The following is a 15,076-nucleotide window of genomic DNA, read 5'->3' as shown; positions in this document are numbered from 1 at the left end:
TTACCAAATAACTAAAAATAAATCAGAGTTATGCATTCACATTTCAAATAAAATTAGTCAAATGTAACATACTCTTATTTTTTTTCCTGATAGCTACTTCATGCACTTCTTTATAATAATATTTTAATGCCCAAAAATGTTTACATTTTAATGCCCACCATGTTTACAATGTGTTACTGCTCAGTGAATTAAACTGCTTTTGTGCAAATACTGATGTACTGTTGCAGGTTGTGGAAGTGTTGCTGCTCTTCAGGATGCAGATAAGACAATGGAAGAAATGCATCAGTCATACAAAGCTCTAGGAAAAAACAGGTTAATCATATTACTGTTTAATTTGCAGTTGAGTGTGCACAAATGAAGACAAAGCAGGTAGTAGTCTGTGAGTAAGGAAATATTTCTTAAGTGCCAGACATTATATTCAGCTTTATATGTTGTGTGGTGTTTATCTCTTCCCAATGGCAATTATTGGCCACTGCTGGAGGCAGGATATTGCATTAGATGAACAAATTATTTGGTAGAATATGGAAAAATATGGGATATGGTTTTACATCAGAATTTGACTTATTAAAACCAGACAATTGCATACAGCTTTAAGATAAACTTAGGCTGTGTTTTTGTACCTCTTTTCAGCCACAATATTTATCTTTCTCCATATTTTTCATTCTTCAGAAAACAGGTGGCAGGAATTTGAGGCTTGTCTGCACAGCCTCTCTTCTTTCAGGCAGGCCAGAGCATATTTTTTAAGTAACAAGGGCACATCTGGGCCTCAGAATTCTTCTGACACACATTGCTGATGAGTCATTAAAAATACAAATTGGAGAAATCAGTTTTTGTCAAGAAGGAGAAGGTTAACAATATGTTTTTCAATTCCTGCTGTTGCTTGGTTAACGTTGTCTGTTATTCATTCTCACTTGTAGTCAATCTCTGGCTTTGCAATCAGACGCTTCCAGGGAGAGGCACAACTTCCCAGATAAAGAAAGAAAAGATACTTTGGCATTTTTGGATTTAAAAAACTCCTTGTTCCCATTATTCTCCAGTCATATGACTATTTGAGCTGCTCCTTCCACTTATTTTCACTCTGTATTTTGGTTTTTGTTTTTGCCTTTCAGCCAAGCAACATCAACATCCAGACCATGGCCAGACCAACAAGTGACGAGTTTTCCAAGTAAAAATCTGTTTGCATTGCAGAGGAGACATCCCACTTCTTTATCTTTCTTCCCAAAGAAAGACAACATGGGATATGCCTTTGACTTCAGCTTTCTGCTACAGATCTCATGTCCAGAATACAACATTTTAAACTCATTAGTGGATTTAGATACTTTTCAGATAGTAAAAGCACAAACACAACAAAGTAAGTTCAGTTTAAAAGTCACAAATTTTATATGAAGTTATATATTAGTTATCATATGAGATGGCAAAGCCTTAGAAGCCCTTTTTCTTTAAACTTTAAAGTTGTCTTTATGTCTGTTTGACTTCTTCACATAGACTTCAGCCATGTGTGAAGTTAATGATAACTTCTTTAATGTTATATATTGCAGAATGAAGGAGCTAAAGAGAAGCAATGGCAAGCTTCACCATTCTTGTTACTCTGTGTAACGAAACTGAGCCCAAAAAATGTAAATTTAACTTTCTGTACCTGGAGTGGGACCGTGGTGGCATCTCTTTCACTTTTCCCTCACACTGGCAATATTAATTAGCTGCATACTGTAGTTAGCAAACATCTAAAATTGTGAAGGATTTGCTTAAATTATTAATGTAAAAATATTTTAGAAGTATAAGATTTTATCATTTTCCTTAGAAAATGTAATTGTGAAGTTCAGTATCACGATGAAATTTCAACCTACAACATTTTCTGCACTGCAGATTTGTATCGTAGTCCTGAGACCACCCATCTGACAGATTCTTGGTCCCCTGAACATCACAATTTGAAATGAATTTATAAGTGAGAATTGTAGCACGTTTAAGAATATCAAATTAACGTTTCATTTGTTTTGATTTTTAAGGGTTAAATATAACAATGCTAAAAACCAGGAACAAGAGATCTAAGGTAAGATGGCATTAGGTATAATCACTGTTAAAAGTATTCTATCCTTTCAAAATCTTAAAAATAGAAATACAGAAGTCATGTAGGTAGTTTTCTTAGTCTCAGGTGGGCTTTTTTTAAGAAGGTGAAGTATTTTTACATTTATTTAGTATATATATGCGTGTGTGTCAGCACAGACAATACATCAGGGATTTTTGGAGGTAAAAGGTTGAAAGTTCAAAAAGATACAAAACCTCTTAAAATAGAAATATGTAATTTAATTTAACATATGAACATCCTATATGCTAAAAATATTAGATGTCTAGTTTTGCCAAATTTAAAAAAAGCCCAAACAGTTTTCTTATATTGAGTGGTAATTTAAAATTGAAGCTGAATTTTAAAACAGTCTTGCTATTAGATGATTACTGAAATTGATTGTATTAACAAATAATAAATAATCTCTTAGAATTAAACATATTTTAAATGAAATTTTGTGATAAGTGCAAATGGGATTTTTGGACGTAACAGTTTTACTTAGAAACAAGCTCACAATTTTACATGTATCAGTGCTCCACACCATGTGAGCCTTAAAAGTTACAAAAGGTCAAATATAGGTTTTTTAGAAAAAAGAGTATTTGGGCTTTATGGATATAAATCAATAGTCCTTTGTACAAAGGACTCATTGAATCAGCTGTAAACTTCAGTGAAGCCACTGCAGGATACAGCAGTGTTCACAAGAAAAAAAGACAAGTATAGAAGAGATCTGATACAGGATCATAAAAAGGGTTATGGGAAAAAAAAAACATTTCAAATGGATGGAAATATTTAAGCAAAATAATTTAGCTGCCCCCAGAGTGATTTAACACAGCTTTATTTCATGCCTTGGCTCTGATGATTCTAAAGCCATATCATTTGGGATAAACTGAGCATTCGTATTAATGCCCCACAGGCCAGACAAAGCCTTAAGAACTGTGGATTTCAAACTAATAGACATTACTTTTCCTGGCATGTTCCAACCTCAGTTTGCCCTTGGAATGCAAACAAAAATTTCCTGCAGATTGCAAACTGATGTGGAACATAGACATGCAAATAAGTACTCTGAGTAGATTATTTCTACTGCATACTGTGATTATTTCTATTGCATCCATTTGCATGAAAATATACAGGATATTCAAGTTTATTTTTATTTCATTTCCTATAAAATAAAGAATAGAAGTACTATTTTCAGAAAATTATTCTCACTGTTCATCTGAACAGTCACAACACAGTGCTCCGTTTCTCAGACCTTCCAAAGAGAGATGTTAACTTCCACTAATGTGATGGGGAAAGAAGGAAGAAGGGAGGAATAATAAAACACATCCCCTACCTAACAGACTTCTGTGTTAACAGCCCTATGAAAATGGCCTTTGGGTTTATCCATTTACCTTCACTGGAACTCAAGTGCAGACTGTGCTGTTTTCCAGTGTACCCAAAACTCTCAGTGATTACATTTTACCTGTATCTGTGTTGTAGCACATTATTAATTTTTTTTTAATGGAAATTACAGTTTCATCTGCCACCAGTGACATGTGAGCCTGTAAGAACAATTCATCTTGCTCCTCTAGAGGATGATATTGTCAATGAAAGCAGCAACATCAGAAATATTTTAAATATTATGAACTCTATTCCTCAGCCTATAAAATCAGTTACCAAATTTTATCATAATCAGTTAGACAATCTATTCAAAAGGCACAGTGAAAAGTCATCAGACTTGATTGTGGCTACAATTTCTGATAAAGTCACTCCAGCAGAAGACCTGTACTGCTTCAGGACGAGGAACTGTTCTAAGTACCCCAACAAGAAGAAAGAAGGAGTTCAGAGCCATTTGGGATGGAGGGAGGCTGCCGTAGGTGCCCACGCTGACAGGAATGAGCAGGTGAAGTTCCAGTGCTCAGTGGTTTGTGAGAACACCGATCCTGTGAGCCAAGCCGGGCTCTGTGGTGACGGTCACCCCCACCTGAGCTCCAGTGATGCTCTGGTCAGCTGTGGCAGAGCTCAGACAACATTTACCATGTCGAGCAGCAGCGATGCCTCAAGAGCTGGCAACGAGCAAAGGGCAACAGAGAATTGCTGCAGCACTGGCCCAGAAGAAGGAGATGCTGCAGAGATGACGCTGGATTGTGCACCGTGTGAAGGTGCTGAAAGGGCAAACTCTGTGCTTGGCAATCATGATGTAGATCCTTCCTGTGAAAATGAAGTGGCAGAGGCCTACCACGCCTTAGAAAATAATTCTGTAGTTGCAGTAATTCCCACAGTAGAAGTTCAAGATCCCTCTGGAAAGCAAACAGAAAATTGTGTCTGTCTCTCTGAATCTGAAATGGAAAAAGAAGAAATGTCAGAAGCTACTCCAGAAGACCAAACTGAGCCTGTAGCTGCTGTTCATGTTACATTCTCTGAGCAAGAGCCAACCAGGGAACCACACATTGCTAAACAACCCCCCCCAAAAGAGAGTGGTGTTCATGGCCTGCCTCCTCAGGGTACTCAGAGCTTCAGCGTTCTCACTCACAAAGAAAATGACAAAAATAAAAGAAAGATTAATAGAAATAAATATTCATCCAAATCTAAAATTAATAACAAGCTAAAGATGTCTAAAGACTTCATTGTTTCTGATGAGATTACTGCAAAACATAATGCCAAGAGTCAGATTTTTCCTTCTTTAGAACTGCCACAGGTGAAATCTGAGACTTCCCTGAAGTGTCAGAAAAAAAACCCTCAAGGAGACAAAGGCCATTTTTCTCAGAGTGCTCAGAAACTCAAAAAGCAAAGTTTCTCCTGCAGTTGCAAAAATTCAGTTGAGTTAAAGAACAGTGTTACTCCACTTTCTCTGCCACACCCACCATCTGCCTTAGATTTTGGAGACCTGAAATACAGTGACATGTTCAAGCAAATCAACTCAAATGACCAAGGCCCAGGGATTTATGAAATGTTTGGAACTCCTGTGTATTCCCACGTGCGGGAGCTCGAGCGACACGAGAGCAGATTTTATAAAAGTGTTTGTTCTGCTCCCTCAGGGAGAGGCACTGTCAGCACCTGCAGATGTACCTGCACCAAAGGGAGGGAGAGCAGCAGGGTAAGAAACACTCCAAAGAAAACACATCCCAAGCCAAAGAAGACAAAACCTGGCACTAAACAAAAGCAGAAATGTTCAATCCCAAAGGATGGAAGTACCAAGTTGAGTGACAGCAACACAGAGCAAGATAATGTGGTAATTTCTGATGCAGATTTTCAAACAAACACGTCAAGGAGCACAGCATTGTCTCATGGAGACACAGATCACCAGCTTATGTTGTTAGAAGAGCTTTCTCAGTCAACTAAGCAAAATGAAATTTTTTCAAATTCAAACTTATCAACTATCAAAGAAGTTACTTTGGAGCAGTCTTTAGACAGACAGGATGTATCCAACCATCAGAGAGCTGCTCCGTGTGGACAGAATCTTCAGCTCAGTGATGAAGACTGCAGAGACTGTGTTGCTCCAAGGAGCAGTCTGCTAACAACAGACCAGAACATCTGTGTATCCCAGTGCAGAGGGAATATGGATGGTGGCAAAGGCCTGGAATCAGACCAGGCCTCCTTCAAGTCTGTCAATAAGGGTGAAGCATCACCCTTTTCAGATAGACTGGAGTGTCAATCCCCTACAGAAAAATCAAATCACAGTTGGGCAAACACACTCCAAAATAGTATTTTGGCAAATGAATTGAGTCGGCCTTCAGTGACTAAAAGCCCCAGTTTCCAGACAAGTCAAAACACTTTGTCCTGGACAGATAAAGATGTGACTGATGAGTTGCTTTGTTGCCTGGCTGAAGAATTGCTAATGCTTGAAGAAAAAGACACGAACTCTGCAAGAACAAAACATACAGGTTCTAAAATGCAAAACACACATGCTGAAGAAGAAAATATGATTAGTGGAGATGGAGCAATAGTAAATAATGCTCTAGAGAAGGTAAAAGTAATTTCTTGTAACTTGCTACCTCCTTTGAGTGGTGCTTCACTCAAGTTTGGATGAAAGACAGGAGATATGTGCTTATTAAAGATCCAATCTCTTTTCCTTGGGCCAGCTGCCCACTGATTCTTCCAGTGTTCTGTTGAAGACACCCATGTTAGAGGCTGCATGTCAGGACACAAGCCAGAAGGTACTAAGGCAGGACAAGAATAGCTGTCAAAGCTTATATCATGGGTCAAGATAAATCGAGAAGTTGTTGTGAAAGAAGAGAATAGGCTATTTTAGTTGTAGAGCAGGTATAAAATGTTTTGGGCAAGGCAAAAGCTCTTGAGATCTTGAAGATAAGGAATATGAAAAGATGCTACAAACAGTCCTTGTATACCCAAAAGGGCAATGGCCTTGAATCTCTGAGTGCAACCAGACATTTTTACAGGTATGAACTACAAGTATTGGCTTATCAGGCAGACTTAAGGATGTTTAATTAATGTTTAATCAGAACTTGGAGCTCAGAAGGCTCAGATTCTGGTCCCCAAGTCAGTTAAGAGCTGTCACCTACCAAGGTGCTTATCTACCAGCACTGCTCCTCCTCTGCCCTGTTAGCTTTTGGGCTATTTAAATCGCAAATTTGTAAGGGAATTTCTTTCACTACCTGTTGATACACACCCACCCCCCCCCTTATGCTTCTGCAGACACAGGTGCCAGTTATACCTCCATTCTCACTGCAGAGATCCCTGGCTAGATGGAGGAATTATTGCTGTCTTACTTACCTAGCCTTACCTAGCATAGCAATTGTATGGATGGGCTGGGTGGGGTCTGTGTATATATATAAATCTGTAGAGCAGAGCCATGACAGGAAATGTTATTCCTTATAAAAATTGTAAGGACAATATGAAGTCTTTCTTTTCCTCTCTGCTTTCTCCCCACACTGACCAACATCTTTCAAGCAGAGTTGCAGTAAAGCCTTTTTGGCACCAAGTGAAGAAAGTGGCCTTTTAAACTTAGATGAATCTACTAAATTATCAGGAAGTAGCTTAACTACCAAGGATCCTATCATGTGGACAAGAGGGGAAGTCCTTGGAAAGGGAGCCTATGGCACAGTAAGTAGTTGTCTGAATGTTAAGAGATGTGCTGGTTGTGGCTGAGCTACACTTTGTCTCATAACTGGCTGTTGTCCTACTCAACGAATGACTTCAGTGTTTTGGGTTATACAATGGGACACGAAACATGACAAACACAAAAATACTATTTAAAATAAGTAAATACTTTATTTCACGTTTCATTTTAATAATTGCTGGTTTCACTGTAGGTGTACTGCGGTCTGACCAGCCAGGGACAGTTAATAGCTGTAAAACAGGTTGTTTTGGACACATCAGATCAACTCACTACAGAAAAGGAGTACCAGAAGTTTCATGAGGAAGTTGATCTCTTGAAGACATTGAAGCACGTCAACATTGTAACTTACTTAGGGACTTGTCTGGAACACAACATTTTAAGCATTTTCATGGAGTTTGTTCCTGGCGGCTCCATTTCCAGTATTATCAATCGCTTTGGCCCGCTGCCAGAAGTTGTCCTTTGCAGATACACCAGGCAAATTCTGCAGGGGGTTGCCTATTTACACGCCAACTGTGTGGTGCACAGAGACATCAAGGGCAACAACGTGATGCTCATGCCCAGCGGGACGGTGAAGCTCATTGACTTTGGCTGTGCCAGGCGCTTGGCCTGGATCAGCCCCGGCGGCACCCGGAGCGAGACGCTGCGGTCCGTGCACGGCACTCCCTACTGGATGGCTCCGGAGGTGATCAGCGAGTCGGGATACGGGAGGAAATCAGACATCTGGAGCGTCGGCTGCACCGTGTTTGAGATGGCAACAGGAAAGCCGCCCCTGGCTTCCATGGGCAGGATTGCAGCCATGTTCTACATCGGGGCCCACAGGGGGCTGATGCCTTCCCTTCCCGAGGGATTCTCCGGCGCTGCCGTGGATTTTGTGCGTGCCTGCTTAACCAGGTGTGGAGAACCTTAACTGGAAAATGAAAGGAAGATTGCAGACAGTTTGGATTGTAGAGATTGTTGGTAGGAGCTTAGGTTACATCTTATAATATACGTCTCTTTTCTAAATGCTTAGGCTTCTCAGCATTTCAAGAAAGCCTCTAAATAATAGTATATATAAAAGAGCTTTACTCTCTATAACGGTATAGAAAAACCCTCACAAATTCTCTTTTTGTAGGCCTTACACTCATCATTTACTTTTCTGTAATTTTCATGTAGAAACACCACTGAGTTTTAGACAAAATGTTTGATAAATTTCTTTGATGTGTTTTGCTGATCCAGTATCGCTTGAGTTTGGCTTATGTCAGGCAAGTTTTTTTGAGGACAGTATTCTAAATGAAAGGGCTTCCAATTAATTCTTATCTTCTGCAGTGGAAAAATCTATTATCACTGCCAGTCCAGGAAATACTTGAAACACAATCTTTATTAGAAACATAAAGTTCTCTATATAACAACCCCAAACCACTAGCATCCACCCATTATAAGAATTATTTTTGTGGTGTTTGTTTTGTTTAAAATATCAGCTGTGTCCCAATGTTTAAACGGACTATCAGTTTCAAGAGCTAAGTTCCTGACTTCTGTGTAGTTTTTATAAAATTAGGAGCAGTCTTTTACATATCTCTGAAGATCAGATTTGAGTACAAGAGAGAAGCATGTAATTTGGTGGGCATGGCAGTGGTCTTGGGGGCAGGAAACCTGATTTCTAATCCTCGGATTAGAATTGTTAGGGAATGGTTCTGGTTCCTGTGGACCACATAACAATAAGAAAAATTGTGGGCTGTATATAGTGACATCATATATACTTGATTCAGAGAGAAGAGGGTTTAAAAGGGAGAAGGAATTTTTAGGTAGAGGGAAACATACAGCATTTAGCTTTTCAAAAGTCTGGAGGCACCTGTGGTGACAAAAACTTAGTGTATGATCTTACCATGTCCTAAATATAAATGCTTCCCTTATCCCATATTCCCCATTAGTTTATTATTTGAGGAATTGGTGCCTTTTATTCCTTTCCCTGTTTTTTTCCTTCCAAATTGCAGGTTGAAAAAGCCCAAAGCCCTTGGCTCTAGCAAGCCAATATTGTAATTACTGTCCTGTAATTCCATAGAAATCATAGAATGGCTTGGGTTGGAAGGGACCATAAAGACCATCTAGTTCCAACTCTGTGCCATGGGCAGGGACTCCACCCACTAAACCATGGGCAATTGTTCAGGGCCCCATCCAGCCTTTAACAATTCCAGGGATGACATATCCACAGCTTCTTTGGGCAACCTATGGGCTCCTTAACATGCATGACATTGACTGGAGATGACAGAACAGCCTGATTGATGGAGGATCAAACAAATAATTACCACTCTTCTTAAATACATTTTTTGGTGAACCTGAAACAGCCAAATTAGCAGAATTATTCAAAGCTCTGCAAGGAATTTAGAGGAATAGAGACTGATTTCTTTAAGAATAAAATATTTCAGTTTTATGATTCATAAATTCCAACAGTCTTTTCCCCTGAAGCCTCCCTTCCTTTCTACCAGCTTTATCAAAAAAACCTAAAAACAAGTAGCGACTGGAGAAATAAGAAAAAAAAAAGGCTAATTTTGCATTTAGATTTTATGATTCCCTCAGAGGCACAATACTAATTTTATGTCCTGATTTTTGAAACTTTCAATGCAGAGATCAACATGAACGTCCTTCTGCTCTGCAGTTGCTGGACCATCCCTTTGTGAAAGGAAGACAGTGAATTTTTCAACTCTTGCCAAGTGAGTATCCATTTTCCATATAAAAGATTTCCACTTGTGAATAGAAACCATAAGGAACTGGACTTTTAAGGGACAGCGGAAATACTGGAGAGCACTTGTGTACAAGGGGTCTTAGGCCTTTGAATAAACAGGCTCCAGCCTTCCACCACCCTCGAGGTAAAAAGGATTTTATGTTTGAACAGACTGTCTTGTAGGTCAAGTTGTGCCTCATGTCTCTTGTCACTGGTAACACTGAAGGGTCTGGCTTTGTGTTCCTTCCTGTCCTCATGGGGTATTGATACACATTGGAAACTTGAACTGTTTCTCAAAACACCTGAAGTGAGCACTCTATGATTAGATGACATGTGACAGTCTCCATCTGCACTGCAAAAGTAATGGTAACAATTAGTAGAAGTAGCTACTACTAACTGCACAGAATTAAATAAAATTAAAAAGTATAGTTATATAGTAATAAACCAAAGTAAAAAAGCAGGTATTAGTATTTAAAATGTCCTGTTTCTGGTAAGATTTCTTCCAATCAAAATGGGGTAAACTTTAAGCCTTTGTGAGCACCCAGGCTCCAGGAAGAGATGCAGTAAAACTCAGCCCTACAACTGTTCAGAGCTGAGCTCTCAAGGATTCAAGGCACTGACTCCAGTGCCAGCAGTAATGTGAAAATTAGTGTTTTACAAAAGGGAAAGAAGGAAGTTCTAACTTCCTCAGAGTGCTAAACACTTTAATTTCACAAATAGCTTTCAAGCTTTGCTTAATGCCAGTTGCCTGATTTCAGAGAGTTGGTCTAAACTTTATAAAAGCAAAGAGAAACCAGTACTTCTAGCAAAATCCTTTATTGATAGTTTCTGTGGGTATAATGTCACATAACAATGACAGAACATAATGCCAGTATAAGAGAAATCCCAACATCACAGTCATCTTCCAAGTTCAAGCAGTTAACAGTCCCATTTTGAGGAATACAGGTTGGTGCTCATGCCAGGAATCCATGGCAACGTCACGTTAAAGGATCTTCACATTTAAGTACTTTGCAGAGTAAAGGTGGGAGCCCTGGCATAGGAACTCAGGTGGGATGTACATAATTCCATGATGTGCATTAATTCTTCTCAGGTTAATGTAGTGTCTCCAGTAAAGCTGCAAAGTAAATGTGAGGTTTTATTTAGCATGACATGAAGCTGAGATGACAGATATAAGTGGGGAAGAATGGGAATGCTCTAGAATATATAGTTAATTAATAAAATGTCAGCATTATAAATCCCCTTCCTTATGCACATGACTTATAAGCAAAACTAACGTCTCTTGTTAGTGCTCTCCAATATTAAGGTTATTAGTTATTTGTAATTTAAGTGTCATGTTTAATCCAGCTAATTACACTAAAATTAGTTTGGAACTTAGAGGTATGTAAAACTTGAACCCGAGCCTTTAATCAAAATGTGAAAGCACATTTTTGCTTTTGCTTAACCAGATGTTGAGAACGAGGTGGCACTTTAAGGCCAGCACTTGCAACAAAGTATTTCAGGCTAATCTGCTGGAGATGGTGGGGATGTGCCTGCAGCCCAGCCCAGGGCACAGCACACCTAAACCAAGCAGGACATTGGGTTGGGGAGTCTTGGGTCACTCGGCTGAGCCAGTCTAGTGGGACATTCTAGAAACAAGTCTAACTTTGCTATTTCTTACACGAGGAGATCACAGATTTTCACATCCAAATCCAGATGCTTAATTAAGGTGTCTAAGGTAGTCAAGAGAAAGGGTGCAAAACCTTGAAAACAGTATATTCCATGAGAAGTGACTCAGGGAGGAGGGTGACACTTGCTTAATTATAATTAATATATATAAATATATAAATATAATTATAAACCAAGTCTTACTGGTTTAAATCTGAAACCAGTAAGAGCCCATTACAACTCATGCCAGGCTGCCAAGCACTAGGGGGGGTGCTTTGCTGTGACTCCAGGTTTCCTATAGATCTGGGGCTTAAATCAGAGAGCCTGAAAACACACTGTTCTTGTATCATTGCAGGGTACTTGCTAGTCCTTTCACACAGTAATGTTTGAAGCTCTGAGCCACTGCTCACATCTCAGAAGGGAGGGTTCTTAGGAATGCCAACCACCTATTTTACACTGGTCTTGGAACTACCAACAGCAAAATTTGCATCTAAAACTACATCTACTTCTCTTTCCAAAGAAGCAGACACTGAGCCTAGAAAACCCACAGTCTCTTGAGATTATTTGGGTTCAAAATCAGTGCTTTTTCACAGAGCTAAGCAGGAACTGATGCCATTTCTCCACCCCTCCTGTGAAATCTCCGGTTCTTGCACAAAAGCAAATGAGAACAAGAGTTATCCTAAGGAAGGGCCACCAGTACACACAGTCCAGTGCCTTTTCTCCCCTTCTTTTCCCTTTTCCCAGGGACCTGTACCATGGGACAGCCTCAGAAATTTTACAGATGTTGTCAAAGAACACAATCTCTGAACTATGGCAAGGAAAATGTTGCCATTATAGGTGCAGGAATGCAGAGGAATCAAAACCAGCTACTGAAAGATCTAAGGTTAAAAATTGGATTTGGGTTTGCTATATCCATGTCAGGAGCCAGAGAAAGTAATTCCCAGCAGCAACTGGAGAGAACGCTCCTGGCACTAGTGATCTACTTTTTTAAAGGTGTAAGAAGTTAGCTATTGCAGAGGAAGGAGGAATTAATTAGCTAGTTCAGTTTGGCATAACTTCCAAGTCTTTGAAGACATTTATTTTTAGAACTGATTATGGGAATGTGCATTTACATCCCAACTAAAGAAAGCAAAGTGTTTGTCCAATGCCCTTCCCTGCAAAACAAGGATTGGGAACCCTTCCCCCCCTTAAGGTAAGAGAGATGCTTGGTGTACAACTGTCACCCACCCCCCTCACTGCTAAAAAGAAAAATAATAACCCTCCCCTGAAGCCTGGCCAACCCCTACGCAACTCCAGGGTACAAGCTCTGGCCCCCAGGGCACAGGGAGGAAGCAGCTGGAGATGCCATAACAGTTCTAGAACTTGCTTTTCAGGTACCAAATACCCGATCACCACAATGGAATGGGAGCAAAGGAAACAAATGAGACTTCAGACTTTCAAGCAGTCTGTTATTTGACTGATTTGATGACAACCAGCAATGTTTAGCCAATAACTGAAAGAGGACCTTTGTGTTTCCAACTTTGTAAAAATTCAACATAGGAAAATGGGATCATTTCTGCACAATAGAGGTGAGGTAGGGAATTTTATTGAAAATACTTTTTTTTTTACAAGTTCTTAGAAATAAAGTTTTTTCTAATCTCACACAAATGGCTGTACCTCAAAAATGCAACTAAGCTATTATGAAACATTTATATTTACAATTAGCCAGAAGAATGTACAGAACTGCCATGTTATGCAAATAGCCAAGACCCAGCTCACAGTGAGATACATTAGCCCAGCACTCCCACCATCAGGAACAGACCAAGATCCAACATACGAAAGAATTTCACTATTCTACAAACCTCAGATCTCACAAACAGGGAGGATTTTTAATAGTGTTGTACCAAGGTCTCCACTACAGTGTCATTTTACAAATTATATAATTCTTGTACTCAAATTTATAACAAAAAATCTGTAATAAGTGATGAACAAAGGAACAGTGTTGACTTTGAGCCTTTTATTGCATTTATTCAGTCATTCCCGTGTGAGGCCAATGCCGATCCCATCAGTTTTCATTCCTTCCCACCCCTCAGCCAGGCTGCCATTCACACCAGTCACTAATTTCAGTCAGGGCAAACTAGTGGCACCTGGCTGCATCTCCTCTCCCTCCCTCTCAGCCCCAGGGATCACCACTGATCGCAGTGGTGGAATTCAGTTCCAAACACAATGACACGTACAGTTTCACCTATTTACAATGACATTGAAAACCAAACCCCATGAGTTTTATGGACATCCTTTACAGAGAAACCAAAACCCACTGTTTGGATCTCAATGTAGCATAGCAACATTTTGTCCACTGTTATTTCACAATTTCCCAGAATCAAAACAGGAAATAATTCTTTTGAAACAGCACCTTAGGAGGAAGGCCTATGCTCATTCCAATGTATATTAGACAGGCACTAGTTACCATCCAGACATTTTAACTCCAGGTTGTGACAGAAACTGCTATATATACAGTACAATATATTGCTTATCCAGAGTGGCTGTATAAGATGCATTTCAGGGCACACCTATTTAAACAGACTCAAAAAGAAAGTACTGTAGTGCTTCAAAGACAAATTAAGACAGTTTCCTGCTATGTCATCTCTCTGCCCAGGCTCTGGTTTAGGACAGTATATAATGCAGATTACATTGGTTACAAATCAGACCCAAGAGTAGCACTGAGATGGAAAGGAAAGGGACTATAAAAGGATAGAAAATATCCAACAATGCAGAAGTTTGTAACAAGAAGTTACATTCCCAATGTAGAAAAATAACCAAGTCAATAGGGATAAGACAGCTTTGGATTTTGTAAACGAGCCTTGACTTAAGATAAGATATAGCAGAAAATGCAATCAGGTTTCCATTTAAATATTCCTTAAAGTGTAAAAAAAGTATCCATAGTTCAAATAAAACTTATTCAAGTAATTACAAGCGTTTGCATTACTGGAAACAGAGTATTACATAGTAATTGATATACCTGTAGTTACATCATACAGCAACTACCAACCAGGCTGAGATTGAACAGTTTTATCATGTAAAGCACAGGTGAGTAAAGAACTGGAAGGGCAAAGCTGCAGATGTTCCATGGGGACTTACAGAGTTAAAGGAGCACTGAGGGAATGAGGTGGCTTAGCAAAAGTTCACATCATGGTCACTTCCAAGTCAAAAGAAGTCATGGAAAACTGGCTGTTGCTACTAGAAATCTACTGAGTTCATGTTGAGGTACTTCATAGCTTATGAAAAGTTTGAGTAACAACCCAGAAAGTCAGTTCTCTGCTCTCCAGGCGGCTGAGCTGCAGTACTGGCTTGGAGAACACAAGGACATTCACACCTGTCATTCCTCCTGCAGGCAAAGCCTCTGGGAAGAGCAGCCGAGCCCTGACACTTGCAGGCAGATTAAATGGATGCCAGTGGTTTAACTGGGACACTGAGGGGTTTTCTAACCCCCCCAGAGCTGAAAAAACCAGAACAAGCCTCTTCCAATTTGGTAACTAATGACAAGTACAATGCACAGAATCACTGGTAACTATTTTATTGTTGGAATATAAAGCTGGGATATCAATAGTTTTATTCTTATTTACTGTGAAGACTGCATTCA

General features: G+C 39.5%; 2 protein-coding genes across 9 annotated transcripts in view; one reads left to right on the top strand and one right to left on the bottom strand.

Moving 5' to 3' along the window:
- The window catches only part of MAP3K19 (mitogen-activated protein kinase kinase kinase 19), an 18,807-nt gene that overhangs the window by 3,466 nt on the left and 265 nt on the right, over positions 1-15,076 (top strand). For 4 of the 5 annotated variants that reach the window (XM_027748962.2, XM_039386328.1, XM_027748960.2 and 1 more), the window contains 8 exons: positions 228-312; positions 1,110-1,351; positions 2,004-2,047; positions 3,570-6,002; positions 6,950-7,099; positions 7,309-8,006; positions 9,717-9,802; positions 12,831-15,076. The exon at positions 12,831-15,076 is cut by the window's right edge and continues 265 nt beyond it. In XM_027748962.2, coding sequence (XP_027604763.2) covers positions 228-312; positions 1,110-1,351; positions 2,004-2,047; positions 3,570-6,002; positions 6,950-7,099; positions 7,309-8,006; positions 9,717-9,783 — 3,719 coding nt within the window. In that variant the 3' untranslated portion in view covers positions 9,784-9,802; positions 12,831-15,076. The remainder of the gene's footprint in view (positions 1-227; positions 313-1,109; positions 1,352-2,003; positions 2,048-3,569; positions 6,003-6,949; positions 7,100-7,308; positions 8,007-9,716; positions 9,803-12,830) is intronic. The other variant, XM_039386330.1, reaches the window with a different exon arrangement.
- Positions 10,614-15,076, bottom strand: part of CCNT2 (cyclin T2) — a 26,249-nt gene continuing 21,786 nt past the window's right edge. For all 4 annotated transcript variants that reach the window (XM_039386335.1, XM_027748975.2, XM_027748976.2 and 1 more), the window contains one exon: positions 10,614-15,076. This exon is cut by the window's right edge and continues 2,518 nt beyond it. The gene's annotated coding sequence lies outside the window, so the exon portion shown is untranslated.

The sequence above is a fragment of the Pipra filicauda genome, unplaced genomic scaffold, assembly GCF_003945595.2.
Source record: "Pipra filicauda isolate LSUMZ 115617 unplaced genomic scaffold, ASM394559v2 scaffold47_size6085603_pilon, whole genome shotgun sequence".
Taxonomy (NCBI): Eukaryota; Metazoa; Chordata; class Aves; order Passeriformes; family Pipridae; genus Pipra; species Pipra filicauda.
The sequence above is the reverse complement of the archived record's forward strand: the minus strand, read 5'-3'. Positions and strand labels throughout refer to the sequence as shown.